Source organism: Chanodichthys erythropterus, chromosome 10 (genome assembly GCF_024489055.1).
Source record: "Chanodichthys erythropterus isolate Z2021 chromosome 10, ASM2448905v1, whole genome shotgun sequence".
NCBI lineage: Eukaryota > Metazoa > Chordata > Actinopteri > Cypriniformes > Xenocyprididae > Chanodichthys > Chanodichthys erythropterus.
Window position 1 is genome coordinate 13153737 of NC_090230.1, and position 14031 is coordinate 13167767.

At 37.9% G+C, this 14031-nt stretch overlaps 2 protein-coding genes across 8 annotated transcripts in view; one reads left to right on the top strand and one right to left on the bottom strand.

The window, feature by feature from the left end:
- Positions 1-517: 517 nt before the first annotated feature.
- On the top strand, positions 518-7335 carry hnrnpm (heterogeneous nuclear ribonucleoprotein M). Of its 4 annotated transcripts, XM_067396096.1 has the most exons (16): positions 518-775; positions 1632-1807; positions 3144-3196; positions 3812-3819; positions 3908-4001; positions 4145-4414; positions 4499-4652; positions 4759-4808; positions 4900-4960; positions 5049-5147; positions 5247-5288; positions 5663-5734; positions 5831-5935; positions 6039-6622; positions 6764-6815; positions 6928-7335. In XM_067396096.1, the coding sequence occupies exons 1-16, from the start codon at positions 738-740 to the stop codon at positions 7089-7091; spliced, it is 2022 nt and encodes a 673-aa protein (XP_067252197.1). In that variant the 5' UTR covers positions 518-737; the 3' UTR covers positions 7092-7335. The 4 variants fall into 4 exon arrangements, with proteins under 4 accessions (XP_067252197.1, XP_067252193.1, XP_067252196.1 ...); XM_067396092.1 differs by lacking the exons at positions 518-775; positions 1632-1807 and having other exon boundaries at positions 1822-3819; positions 5828-5935; XM_067396095.1 differs by lacking the exons at positions 518-775; positions 1632-1807; positions 5247-5288 and having other exon boundaries at positions 1822-3819.
- Positions 7336-9478: 2143 nt separating this feature from the next.
- pip5k1ca (phosphatidylinositol-4-phosphate 5-kinase, type I, gamma a) overlaps positions 9479-14031 on the bottom strand; it is a 41633-nt gene continuing 37080 nt past the window's right edge. For 2 of the 4 annotated variants that reach the window (XM_067396100.1, XM_067396102.1), the window contains exon 17: positions 11135-11278. In XM_067396100.1, the coding sequence (XP_067252201.1) occupies positions 11150-11278 (129 nt within the window). In that variant the 3' untranslated portion in view covers positions 11135-11149. Of the gene's footprint in view, positions 11057-11134; positions 11279-14031 lie in introns of those variants that run through there. The other 2 variants (XM_067396101.1, XM_067396103.1) reach the window with 2 other exon arrangements.

Here is a 14031-nt window from a genome sequence, read left to right on the forward strand (position 1 = left end):
ATTAGCATTATGTGTATATTAAATACAAATGAATATTTTCCACACGTGCATAATTTGACAACATTAAAGCTTGAATAGAAGTGACAACAATATTCTGTTCACAATTAAACTTGATTTTCTTCACACATATTCCAATTCAGACTTTTTACCGAACACTGTTATCGACACTGAAAATATATTATTTGGAGCAAAATTGTTCAGCGTGGTGGAAATCACGGGAAAACCGTCATTTTAATAATAAATAATGAATTATTTCATGATTATTTCACTCTTTGTTTAGAATGTGGTTTTTACAGTCTATGTTTTAAACATTTAATTTCGTATTTGTTTCATTTATTTCCATAGATCTTCAGATAACAAAGAAGAGGTTGAAATCTGTTGTTTGTAAATAGAAATCTGCCTATTAATGTCATAATATGATGCTTATGACAACAACTAGGACCGTTTAGAGAGTTTTAAACTAGAACGCGTCACACATTATTTCCCATCATGCCTCTCTTCGCCTCCAATATCAACTTCGCTCCCTCTGCATCGCCGCCATTTCACCAGGTGAAGGACTCAAACAGCGTCTCAACAGTTTCTGCGGTAGTGGCGACACCTCACCTCACCGGGAGAGCAACACGACGGAGCATTGTTTTTAAGACTTTAAATTAGCGTTTATCGTTATCTAGACCTAGCTTGAGTGGTTTAGAGCAGCTTAATCTGAAAAAGGAGAACGGCGAACATCTGAAGGCAAAATGTCGACTGAGGCTTCACCAGAGAAACCAGGCCAAGGGTAACGCGACAACTCCTTGTTTTTTCCCCCTCCATATTTTGCTACTATTTAAAAAAGTAGTAGATGCATAGTGCATTTTTAAAAAAATAATAGTAATAAAATTCATAATCAGTAGTTTAGTTGCAGTAAAATATCAGCGTTTATTCATTAAGGATAAACTCGTTTGGTTGGTTCATATCCTGCTGAAACAAAGAGTCGTTGATTTCACAACGGCAGGAATCGAGCTAAGGAAACCTCATGCAACGTGAAACGTGTTTTATACACGAAATAAAGCATGCAGTGACTTATGGAAGACGTTTTGTTGGGAAACGAGCACAAGATGGGTCTCCTTTGTTTGCTGCTTGGCCTAAATTAGTTGCATGTCTGTTCAGTTTGTTGCCCTCGTTAGATATGATGAATTGCTTTTTTAAATCACATTAACAGAAACCCTTCACTTAAAGTTTTTTTTTTTTTATAAAAACATTTACTATTCATTAAATTGATGGTACATTTAGATTTTATGTACTATTACGGTTTCTAACAGTTTCACCTATCTCAACCTGCCCAGGTTGTTAGATGGATAAATAAAACAATATATATTTTTTTTTTTATAGTATTTGCAAGTTTAAACATACTCATACTCTCATGTCTCAAACTAGCTAGATTACTTAATTTAGGCACAATGTTACACTTTAAATACATTTTATTTCTAGAACATAGAAAACATGTCACAAATTTAGTCTTTAAACTTTAGGGTGGAAAATTTCAAACTCCATAGAACAAAAGTAAAAAAATTATCTACTCCCATAAAATGTAGTTTTATCTCCTGTTGTTGGTTGAGAATGTTATTGATTTGCACATTTTAATTTCCATACAGAAATTCAGTGAATGGCAAGTCCAACCATGAGTCCAGAAAGGAGAGGCCCCAGAAGCGTGGTGGCGGGGGACGATTTGAACCTTATGGAAACCCCAATAAGAGATATCGTGTGTTTGTCAGCAACATTCCCTATGATGTTAAATGGCAAACACTAAAAGATCTCATGAAGGAAAAAGGTAAGGTTTTGTGCTGTTTGGTTGTATGTCCTAGGTTAGGTTAGGACCTTTTTTAGTTTTGGGGGTTTTGAAGGTGGCCACCTACACAGTTGCTTTAGGTCAGAGGATAAACATCCCATCATGGGGAAGTGGTCTTGGAAAAAAAGGCTGTTTGAAAAGTGTCTTGAAGGAAAAAGGCTGTTGTGGAAAATGTTAAATTATTCAAGATTGCTAATGTGGCTGGATGGCACTTTTAAACTTATGTGCGAAATACACATACATTTAGAACCGAGTATAATCCATTCATATGAATCTGATGCCATCAATCGGTCTCTTTGGCTTTGGAGAAAGTGTGTAGATTTCACCCTAACCTGTTGGATAGTATTTCAGAACAACCCATGAGTGGTCACATTTTTCCCAATCCATGTGTAGTACCCCCTCCATGCCTAATGATTCTTACGCATGGGGAATTTCATGTGGAAATTGTTGCTTGTAGAATTAAATTGCATTTTCTTTTTTAGGTTTGCCAGAGTGAATGTTGTTGCAGCAGATCTTCATTATTGTGCCCTTAAAAAAATGGATGTGTGATTGATTTCTGGGGGTACAGGTCTACAGAGTAAAGCAGCTTCTTAAGCTGGTCCTTGTTTTATCTTATGGACAGACATTCTTGCTGGAGAAATGCCAGGTGGTTCTTCGATGTAGTTTTTGACAAACAGACTAGACCTTGTTTGGGTTTGCAGTCTCATCGGATGCAAAGTCAGCATCTAATCCTATTCTTGAGTGTTCATCCAACGGGACTTGTTGGAGCTGGTTTGGCTAATCGAATAAATTCAAGAGTCTCAATGTCAATTGTTTAGTTGGGAAGCCAAGTTGGTTCCAGGTGGATGAGGTTCCAGTTTCTGTAATTTTAAAACATTTATTTTATTATCTAGGTTTAGCTATTTTTTTTTAGTTATTTTTTTTTTTTACTTATCGACACGGTTTAGGTGTGTTGAATGTTTTGGAGGTAGCCGAAGACGTGTTAACATTAAAAGACGTTTTCATTGACGTCCAACAAAGGCCATAGTTGGCAATCCATCCAATTTTCGATGGCTCGGGAGGTCAAATCTTTTTGGTCAGTCTTGGATGTTGAGGATCCCAGCAAGGACAGCTTAAGAAGTTTACCTTAAAACCTTTTACAGCTTGCTTCTTGTAGACCTGTACCAGAATTTGTGCTGCTGAGGTGCTGGGGGAGGAGGCTCTGGACTCGCAGGCCGAGCTCACTCTCACCGTCCCCCCGTTTGTGTCTGCTCTAAACCCCAATTGTTCTCTCGGCTTCTCTCCCCTTGGTGTGTGTCGTCTGGAATCTGATTTGTAGTGGGTGAGGTAACGTACGTGGAACACTTAATGGACGGAGAAGGCAAATCAAGGGTAAGTGCAAGAGACGAACCTCCCTTTGTCCGCTTGAGTTCTTACATGTACTCTTAGATTTTAATGTGGGATGTTCATGACTGGGTTGAGAGTTCAAAATGTGTTGTCTTGGGTGGCATTCGAACAAAAATGGACGCCGACTGCGGTTCTGAGTGGAACCAGTTATATAGTAATTCTGGTTTTCGTTTGATTTTAGAGGTAGCTTTATTGCACTGCGAGTCTCATTTCGGACTTCAGGTGGTGTTCAGTAACTAAACAAGGATAACATGGCGTCAATGATTTGTTGAGCGACTCTAGTGAGATAACAGAAATGGAGCTTGAATGTGTAATTAGAACTGAAGGCCGGTTGTGTATTCTGGTCGTCAATTAATCCTGTCAGCCATTTTGAGTTTGGATGTAATTATGCGCTAAATGTAACTGTTTTGCACTAAGTGAACACCACAGAGAAGTATTATATGAATATATTTGTTTTTTTTTATCAATTTAGTGTGCCTGAATTTTTTTAAAAATGTTTCCTGAGTCAGTTGTCAATGATGTCTTGTGGCTTTTTTCTAATTGTCTCTCTCATTCCTGTATTTGTTTGTTCATCCTGGCTGGTGTGCTGACTGAACAAAGGGTTGTGCGTAAGTATCATTCAGCCCATTGATCATTTCTCATGTGTCAGTTCTGCTTTTTCACAACTCTTAACATTATTTTTTTTCCTCCTTAAAGTGTGGTTGAGTTCAGAACTGAAGAACTCATGAAAAAGGCTGTAGAGAAAGTCAACAAACATGTCATGAATGGTCGTCCTCTCAAGGTCAAAGAAGTGAGTGCATCTTGTAGATAAAACTTGGAGAATGTAGCTAAAAGGATCTATTTCCAGTCTTTTGGTGACATTCAATTTCTCTGTGCATTTCTATTGTCGATTCTTCAGCCCAACTATAAATAATCCGTCTGTTTATCTCTCAGGATCCAGATGGAGTGATTGCCCAGCGTGAAGCTAATCGCGCTCATGGGGGTGGTGGTGGCGGCGGCGGACCCCCAGGCATGGGTGGAGGAATGGGAGGTGGCATGGGAGGCGGCATGGGTGGAGGCATGGGGATGGGGATGGGTCCAGGGCCTGGTGCTCCTCCAATGGTCAACATCCCTCCCAGTCTCATGAACAACCCCAACATTCCCAATGAGATTATCCATGGACTCCAGTCTGGAAAAATCGGAAGCACCATTTTTGTGGCTAATGTAAGACTTTGAATTCACTGTGTAACCAAACTTCAAGTTTTGAAACGTGACCTCTGACTATACATATGGCATCTGTCTACACAGCTGGACTACAAGGTTGGCTGGAAGAAGCTCAAAGAGGTGTTTGGAATGGCTGGAGCGGTTGTGCGTGCTGATATCCTGGAGGATAAGGACGGAAAAAGCAGAGGCATGGGAACGGTTACGTTTGAAATGCCCATTGAGGCCGTTCAAGCAGTCTGTATCCTTCAAAGTAGCTTTTGATATGTGGTACTGGTTGGAATTTAGGTTATTTAATGTGCAATATAAAATGTGCAATGCTTAAAGTTTTCCTTAATGGATGTTAGCCATGTTCAATGGACAGCTCCTCTTCAACAGGGTCATGCACGTCAAACTGGTGAGTAATCACATAAGTTTAGCGATTAGTCATATTGCCAATGTAAGCTTATTTAAGATCTGCCCCTTCACATTGGTCATTGTCTTTTCAGGATGAGAAATCCCTTCCCAAAGGTGACTTTGCGCCCCCAGATCGTCCTCCAGCACTTCCTCGTAAGTGATGACTTCATATGCATGTTTGGCATCTGAATAGATGTCTAGTTTTTTTTCCATCTAAACCAATTCCCACAATCTCATGCAGGTGGTCTGAGCGGTGTCGGTCTTGGTCTGGGACCCGGTGGTCAACCCATTGATGCTACCCAGCTCAACCGGGGTGGAATGGGCAACATGGGCCCAGGAGGTAAAAGCTTGTTGCCTTTTTGAACTTTTTGGATTGTTTTTGTTTGTACACACTGACCATCATTCCCCACCCCTCTCCATGAATTAATTTTCTCCATAGGAATGGATGGAATGGGCTTTGGTGGCATGGGTAGAGTGGGAGGTATGTGTTTCTCAGGACATCTCATCAGCCTTTTTTTTTTTTTTTTTTTGCCTGATTTGGACACTTTTATGGATCTGGAAGAAACCTGCAGGGTTATGATTTGTATGCCTTAGTTCAAAGGTGGTCGGTCCATTTGAATGGGTGGTATCGAAACTGCAACTACACACTAACTGTGCCGTAACTCGTGAGCAGAAGAGTACTGAATTATCTTCAGTGTTTTTACATATATATTTTTCAATTAAGTCGCAGCTTATTTTATGTACTAAGGATTGTGAATTCTATATTTTTTTTTTTTTTTTTTTTTTTTTTTGGGGGTGGTATTCGTTGCATAGTTTTATATAGTATGAAAATGTAATTAAAATGTTATATTTCAGGGATTGATAATTTTGGAGGAGGTATGAACAACATGGATCGTTTTGGACCCTCTGGAATGGGAAGAATGAATGGTAAATGTGTTAAATTACTTTATATTATATTTAATTTTTTAAATCTTGTTTGCTGTTCAGTTTTAAGTTTGAAACTTTTATTTATTTTAATAGCAGATATGGATCGTGGAATTGGTGGTGGCTTTGATAGAGAATTTGGTGGCCGTAATGACATGGGAATGTCCCGTAGCAACTTCGGAGACTCTTTTGACCGAGGAATGGGTTAGTGACGCTTAATCTTTCCTCATTTACATTTATTAAACGATAACTTTATCTTTAAGAAGATGTTAGTTACATTCAATTTTTTTTTTTAATTGATTGCCAGGAAACACCATGGGAATGGATCGTATGAATTCTGGCATGGACCGGCTTGGTGGTGGCATGGACCGCATGGGAGGAATAGACCGAATGGGAATGGATCGCATGGACCGCATGTCGGATCTGGACAGGTTGGGAACTGGCTTTGACAGAATGGGTTCAGGGCTTGACCGGCTAGGGCCCAGTATGGATCGGCTGGGATCAGGCCTTGACCGCATGAGCTCCAGTGTGGACCGCATGGGCCCTGGTGGGTTTGATCGCTTGGGCCCGTCCAGCATGGATCGTATGAGTGGCGGAATGGACTTTGCTTCTCCTATGGGCATGGACAGGATGAATGCTGGCCTCGACCGAATGGGTTCAAACTTCGACCGCATGGGCTCCGGTGGCATGGACCGCTTTCCTTCCTCGGGCCTTGATCGCATGGGTACCAGCATGGATCGTATGGGCTCTGGTGGTGTCGGTGGTCAGTTTGACAGACCTGCTGATATGGACCGTGGCAACTTTGGCACTCCTTTCAGTGGGTCTGGACAAGGAGGGCCAGGGGCTGGTGGAGCCAATGCCAGGAAGGGCTGCCAGATTTTTGTCAGAAATGTAAGCTTTTGATCTTGCTTTCCTGCATTTCTTTATTAATATCTTTTAAAAAAAAAAAGTGTGGGCTATATTGGCCCACACAGCCTTTGTAACATCAGCAGAAGAGATCTATATTTATAATGTAATTGTCTATTTTTACAGCTGCCCTTTGACTTCACCTGGAAGATGTTGAAGGACACTTTCAATTCATGTGGTGAGACTTTTTTTTTTTTTTTTTTCTCTCTGTTTAGCAAACCCATCAATTTTCTGCATTGTTTCTCATTTCATTAATCATATAATCAAATAATCGTGCGTTTTTCTAACAGGCATTGTGCAGTATGCGGACATAAAGATGGAGAACGGTAAATCCAAGGGCTGTGGTGTGGTGCGCTTTGATAGTCCTGAGACTGCAGAGCGAGCCTGTCGTACTATGAACGGCTACCGGCTAAATGGGCGAGAGATTGACGTCAGGATTGATAGAAATGCATAATAGTCATCTTTTGCCTTCCACAATTGATTCCCTCCACCCCACTCACTATGCTTTCCAAATAATTTGTCAAGTTACATATTTGTATTTGTGCCGAATGGTACACTTTTAGTTTTGCTTATGACTTTTAGAGACCAAATGTTTTTTTTTTTCTTTTTCTCCCCACTTTTTATTGTGATGCTTTCCAAGAAATTGCCTTTGTTAAAGGTTTGCTAATAAATCTCAACTTTGAGAACCTACATAGTGATGATGTGTGGTCCTTTTTTGGTCATGTTTGGCCTTATCTTTGCATTTCTGGTGCGGCTAGTGAAAATTTACATAATTTAAGGCACTGGTACGTGCGCACAATTTTTGTATTTGCGGGTCAGTTTCTAAACTACCCTCTGAAGCGGTGTTGCCAAGTCTACAGTTTTCTGTGGGAAAGCAAATGTACTGGCTTTGTTATGCAAAACTGGCAACCCTGCTATGAGGGTACTTGCATTTAATTAATGGTAAATGGTTTATAAAACTTTTTTTGTAATGCATTCAAAGTATTTTAATTTAAAAAAAAATTTTTTAATACCTTTTTTCTGGTGTATTGCATTAGTCCAATTGGAGTCAATTTGACCCTCACCATAAAGTTGTGCACTTTGTTTAAAAAAAAAAAGTTAAAGGTGCAAATGAACTAAAGTTGGTACTGAGATGGTCCAGCAGTTTCTCTGAAATTTATTCATATATCTGTTTTCTGGTTATTACATTTTCATGTAGTGTTAAGCAAGATCAATGTGCTGGGGCCTTATTTTAAAATGTTGCATCGAAACCATCTTACGCTTGATCTTATGATCATTTCTCTAATATGATTTCTAAATTGTAAACGATCTGCCCTGTAAATGCCCCTTAATGTCATTAACATAAAAGGGTACCACTTGATGTCCAAATCCTTTATCTAATACCTGCAGACTGAGTGCTCCAGTATGGAAGCTTGTTTCTGCCATTAAATAATTCTTTGTCTCACAATTCTGGCTTTTCTCACAATTGCGAGTTTACATCTCTGAGTTGTGAGAAATAAACTTGCAATTCTTAGAAAAGTCAAGCTCGTTTCCACCACTAAATAAAAAATATAATTGGGTTTTTATGCAATTCTGACCTCATAACTGGCAATTACAAGTTTGTTTCATGCAATTCTGAGAGTAAGAACAGCGATATAAACACAATTGTGAGAAATGAAGTCAGAATTGTGAGTTCTACTCATAACTCTCAATTCTGACCATCCAATCCTCTCCATTGTCTTTGTTCTGATTTTTATTTATTTTTAAGTCAGAAATAAGAAGGCTGGTTCACGCAAAATGTCTAAAAGCTGCTGTGTGACGGTGTACAGCAAACAAGCTAAAAAACCCAGAAGTTTTCATAAGCTGTCGACCCCCCCCCAAAAAACGAGCATTTAAGGACACAAAAGTGGATACAGGCAATTGAGACAGAGCGCAATGTGTCAGAGTACTATGCCCACTGGAGGGGAACGTAATCGGCGATAATATAATATATAAAACTGACATTTGGATATTTGACTTGGCAGTGACAAAATATTTACTGCACACAAAGGTATTCTGAGGCATACTGAGTGTCAGGATCCCACAATTTACCCATTCTTCCTGCTGATGCGTCATGTATTATTGCCTGTATCCACCTTTGTCTCCTTAAAGGCTGGCTTTTACAGTTTGGTAGCTTAAAACTTAGTTCTGGGTTTTTTTTTTTTAGCTTGTTTGCTATACCCTGTCATACAGCAGCTTTTAGGCATTGTTCTTTCTTTTGTTAGAAACAAGAAATGATGAGGCAGCTTCACGCAATACAAAGTCAATGGAGAGGGTTGGATTGTTGGATTGGAATCTGTGAGTATGTATATTTTATAAATGAGGCCCCTGGTGTTCTTAAATCGGCAGGACCATAATAACATTTTGTTTATAATGAGTCTACCACTTTAAATGCTCAGAACACAGAAGTGGAGTGACAAGAGCAAAAATTCCCAGTGCTTTTTTGTATAATTCACTTAATGGCATTTATGTTAAAATATACACAAAACTTTTATTGTAGTCGCCCAAACGGCAACATAGTGTGGCCCAGATCCGGCCCACATCTGGTACATGTGGATTACATGCTGACCAGATGTGGGCCGGATCTGGGCCGACACTATGTTGCTGCATTATGGTCAAAAGATATAAATAGTAAAACTTACCAAATCAAAACCAAAAATTCATGGTTATATTGTAGTTTTAGTCATCTAATTTGAGATATTTTTTTCCATTGAACTTCTGTTTAAAATCTGAATGGTACAAGAAACAAATAATAATAATAATAAAAAAAAAATCAACAAGAAAACTGTGAATCAAGTTGTATTTATTTTAAAGGTCTGAACAATGTACACACATCGGTCCATTGGTTGTGGTCTTTTTGTAGGATAAATGTCTTTGCTGTACATCGATGTAAGTAGACTCACGTTTTGTCATGCTCTTGATATTGAGGGGGGCACACAGCTTTTTGACCACACACACACAAACACAGCTCAACTGTTGGAAGAGTAAGCGATTGATACAGTTGTATGTCTGAGACCGTATAGACTTTACAATCCGAACTGTAAAGTTTACACATACGATACAAAGAAAGCCTAGACTTACAAGAAATGGCGCATGTCCTTGACGCTGGAAGAATGGGTGGGTGGGGGTAGACCTAGGATAGGACATCTTTTGTAAAATAAAATACAAAATAAAAGTTCAAATAACATTTAAAATATATTTTATATGTATTTAAAGATCTATATACAAATTCTCTAAGACACTATCATTCGTGAACCAGAAAAAAAGACTGAATCAGTGAATATTTTATAACTACAATAGGATTTAGGTTGGCAAAAAATAATTAAGGCAACCAAAATAAGTGTGCGCTACACTTTACAAATATATTGCTGCAGTAGCCTTTTTATTTTAGATACAACAGCAATATCAATAGCAACTGGCCACTGCACATTATAAGAATCAGTCACACACTTTCATTGTAAAATGATACACTCACTTACTCAAACCCACAAACACGCTCAATGCATAGGCACACACACAATTTCTATACATACGGATTTACAATTTAAAATTTTTGAACTTAAAGATTTCTGATAGTGAAATGATTGTGATATGGTAACAAGTTGTTTTACATATTTGGCCTCCCACATATCAAGTTTGGTCCCATCTTCCGGCTTAACATGTCTTTATAGCCCTGATGACTTTGGGGGGAATCTGCATATTTAAAACAGATTTAAATTTGGTGTAATTAAAACTTTTATGGATAGGAGAATGTATAAAAAAATATTGAACTATTGCTAGCTGATGAATATATATTAAAAGTATTAGAGGACTGCAACAGAAATGGAACACAATATGAACTGCCATTTGGGGTCATTTGCAATGCAGATTAATTTAAAATAAAACAAATGAATTTGTATTTTTTTCAACAGTGAGGGAACAAAGCTACCTGATAACCAAAGTGCATTAACAACCAGAGTAGCATAAATAAATCATAATTAACTATAAAACTTCTTTCTTTTTTAATGAAGGTCACATAACCTACAGCCCAAAAGAATAATAATAATAATAATAATAATAATAATAATTAAAAAATAGCATACAGCCCACTCTTAGGAGGAGTCTTACGTCCCAGAGCTCAAATCGTAGAACACGCTCACAGTATGTAAATTAGACAATGAATGAAAAACAAAACAATTAAACAAAATAAAATAATTAAACAAATATATTAATTTTTACTTATAAATACATCTGGACATTGGCATTACTACTCGCTTGGTGTTGTTTGTGGAGTGGGTGATAGAACGATGAAAATGAAGCTGGAAAATTCCGACAGTAGCATCCGACCAGTAGAGCTTCCGAACGTGACGAGTCTGAGGATTCCAAACCTTGTAGCTGCTCCTCTCTCCTGAGGTCTGATTACTGTTGGGACACAATAACAGTGTTTGAATACTGAGGCTCAGGTGTAAATTAATTAATGTGCAAAAAATAAACCTCAGCTGTCAATATTAAGAATTATAAACCCAGGACGACCATGACACGGTGCGCACTTACTGTTTCACTCTCCTCTTCGTCCTCTGGAAGGGTCTTAGACCCTGTGCTGAAGTGCAGAGGAGAATACACCCAGCTTTTGTCTTCTGGAGGCTGCTAGTACACAACCAAGACAGCAGAGGGAGCCAGAAGGGATGGAGACACACAGAGGCAGCCAGCAGAAATATGCAGAGAAAAAGAAAGACAGACAGGAAGACAAGAGTGCCAGAGAGGAATATTAGAAATGCAGTGGCTAGAGATAGATATGGAGCTTCACACATGACATGCAGTGAAAAAATAATTGTATAGAGTGGCCACGAATTAACAGTTTGTTCCCATTAATTACTAATACTTTTTACTAATTCATTCCCTTGTTTTAAGTAAATTGTGTGCACAATATAATAGTTTGTTCCCTAGTTTTGCTAAATCGTTGTAATAATTTGTTCCCTTGATTTGATTTGAAGGGTTTGTTCAGCCAAAAATGAAATTTCTGTCATTAATTACTCATCCTTATGTCGTTCCAAAACTGTATGACCTTTGTTCATCTTTGAAACACAAATTAAGATATTTTGATGAAATCTGAGAGGTTTTTTCATCCTCTATTGAAAGCAACGAAATTACCACATTCAATGTGCAGAAAAGTAGTAAAAACATTGTTAAAATTGTCAACGTGACTACAGTGGTTCAAACGTAATGTTATGAAGCTATGAGTGCGCAAAAACAAAACAAAAATAACTACTTTATTCGACAAATTTGTTGCAGCGCTTCCAGGTTCTACGTCCGGCTCAGCATTGGCCGACGGCTGTTCACGTGAGCAGCACGAGGCATGCTTATGATGCTGATGCAGGAGCCGGCCAATAACGAGTTGGCGTTCGGACATAAACACTGAAACGCAGCACTGTGGCAACTGCATACCAGACAGACAGTGAAAAGGAAAAATTGTTGAATAAAGTTACTTTTGTTTTGTTTTTGTACACAAAAAGTATTTGTGTCGCTTCATAACATTAAGGTTGAACCTCTGTAGTCACGTTGACTATTTAAAAAATGTTTTATACTACTTTTCTGGAGCTTAAATGTGTAATTTCGTTGCTTTCAATGGAGGATAAAAAAACCTTGGATTTCATCAAAATTTCTTAAAGGGATAGTTCACCCAAAAATGAAAATTTGATGTTTATCTGCTTAACCCCAGGGTATCCCAGATGTAGGTGACTTTGTTTCTTCAGTAGAACACAAATGATGATTTTTAACTGCAACCGCTGCGGCCTGTCAGTGGTATAATGCAAGTCAGCGGGAACTTGGACTATAAGAGTAAATAAAACTTGCTTAGACAAATCCAAATTAAACCCTGCGGCTCGTGACGACACATTGATGTCTTAAGACATGAAACGTTCGGTTTGTGTGAGAAACCGAACAGTATTTATATAATTTTTTACCTCTAATACACCACTATGTCCAACGGCCTTCATCACTCAATTCGTTTGGTCTGATCGTGCTCTGACAGCGACAGTGATGTCTTGCTCTCATTGAAGTATATGCACGAGACATCACTGCCGTTGTCAGAGCGCGATCAGACCAAACGAATCGAGTGATGAAGGCCGTTGGACATAGTGGTGTATTAGAGGTAAAAAATTATATAAATACTGTTTGGTTTCTCACACAAACCGATCGTTTCATGTCTTAGGACATCAATGTGTCATCACAAGCCGCAGGGTTTAATTTGGATTTGTCTAAGCAAGTTTTATTTACTGTTATTGTAGAAGTTCCCATTCACTCCTATTATTTGACTGACAGACAGCAACGGTTGGAGTTAAAAATCATCATTTGTGTTCTACTGAAGAAACAAAGACACCAACATCTTGGATGCCCTGGGGGTAAGCAGATAAACATCAAATTTTCATTTTTGGGTGAACTATCCCTTTAATTTGTCTTTAAAAGTTGAATGAAGGTCTTATGCCTTTTGGAACGACATGAGAGTGAGTAATCAATGACAGAAATTTCATTTTTGTGTGAACTAACCTTTTAAATCAAAACGAGTGAACAACTTAGTTCAGCGTGGCCACAATTTACTAAAACAAGGGAACGAATTAATAAGTCGCAGGAACGAATTCTTAATTCTTGGCCATGATTTAACTAAAACGAGAGAACAAATTAATAAATAGTGGCCACAATTTACAAAAACCAGAGAACAAATTCTTAATTTGCGGGTACAAATTCTTAATTCGTGGCCACACAGAAAAACAAGTAAAAGATTTGTTGTTAAGACTGTAAAGTATTCTTCTATAATGTTCACTATACATTTATTGGAATGTATATTTTTGTAGCTACAAAGATGAAAATCTAGACTTTATGAATTAACAACAGCTGTAATCTGGTGACTCAAAAAAGAGAGAAACTTTGAATGAGAAAGAAGTGAAGTGAAAGAAAAACAGAATCACAAACTATAACGTTAGGACAATGTAAATACGGCATTTGCAACACGTTTTACTTTAGTACTATATAACTATGTAAGTATTTTCAAACAGAATAATCAATAGGAAATACTGTAGGGCAGGAATTTTATCCATCAGGATTTGATTGAATAGCAAAAAACTAACATTTATATTACTGGCTATGGCTACTATTATTTTTTCCCCACCCACATGGCTTTTATTACATCATCCAAGAAGAAAAGTCATTACAGTCGTAGAGAAGGTTATATTTTGATCCTAGACTACACTGTAAAAAAATATTTTCCAAAGTTCTAATTCAGTCTGTCTACTTGAAAATTTCACATTTGATTCTATATTTTTTGAAGTTTCTTTGTAATTAATTGTGAAGTTTACACAATTTTTCACTAAAATGTTTTTACACCATTTTTTTCAGTGTAT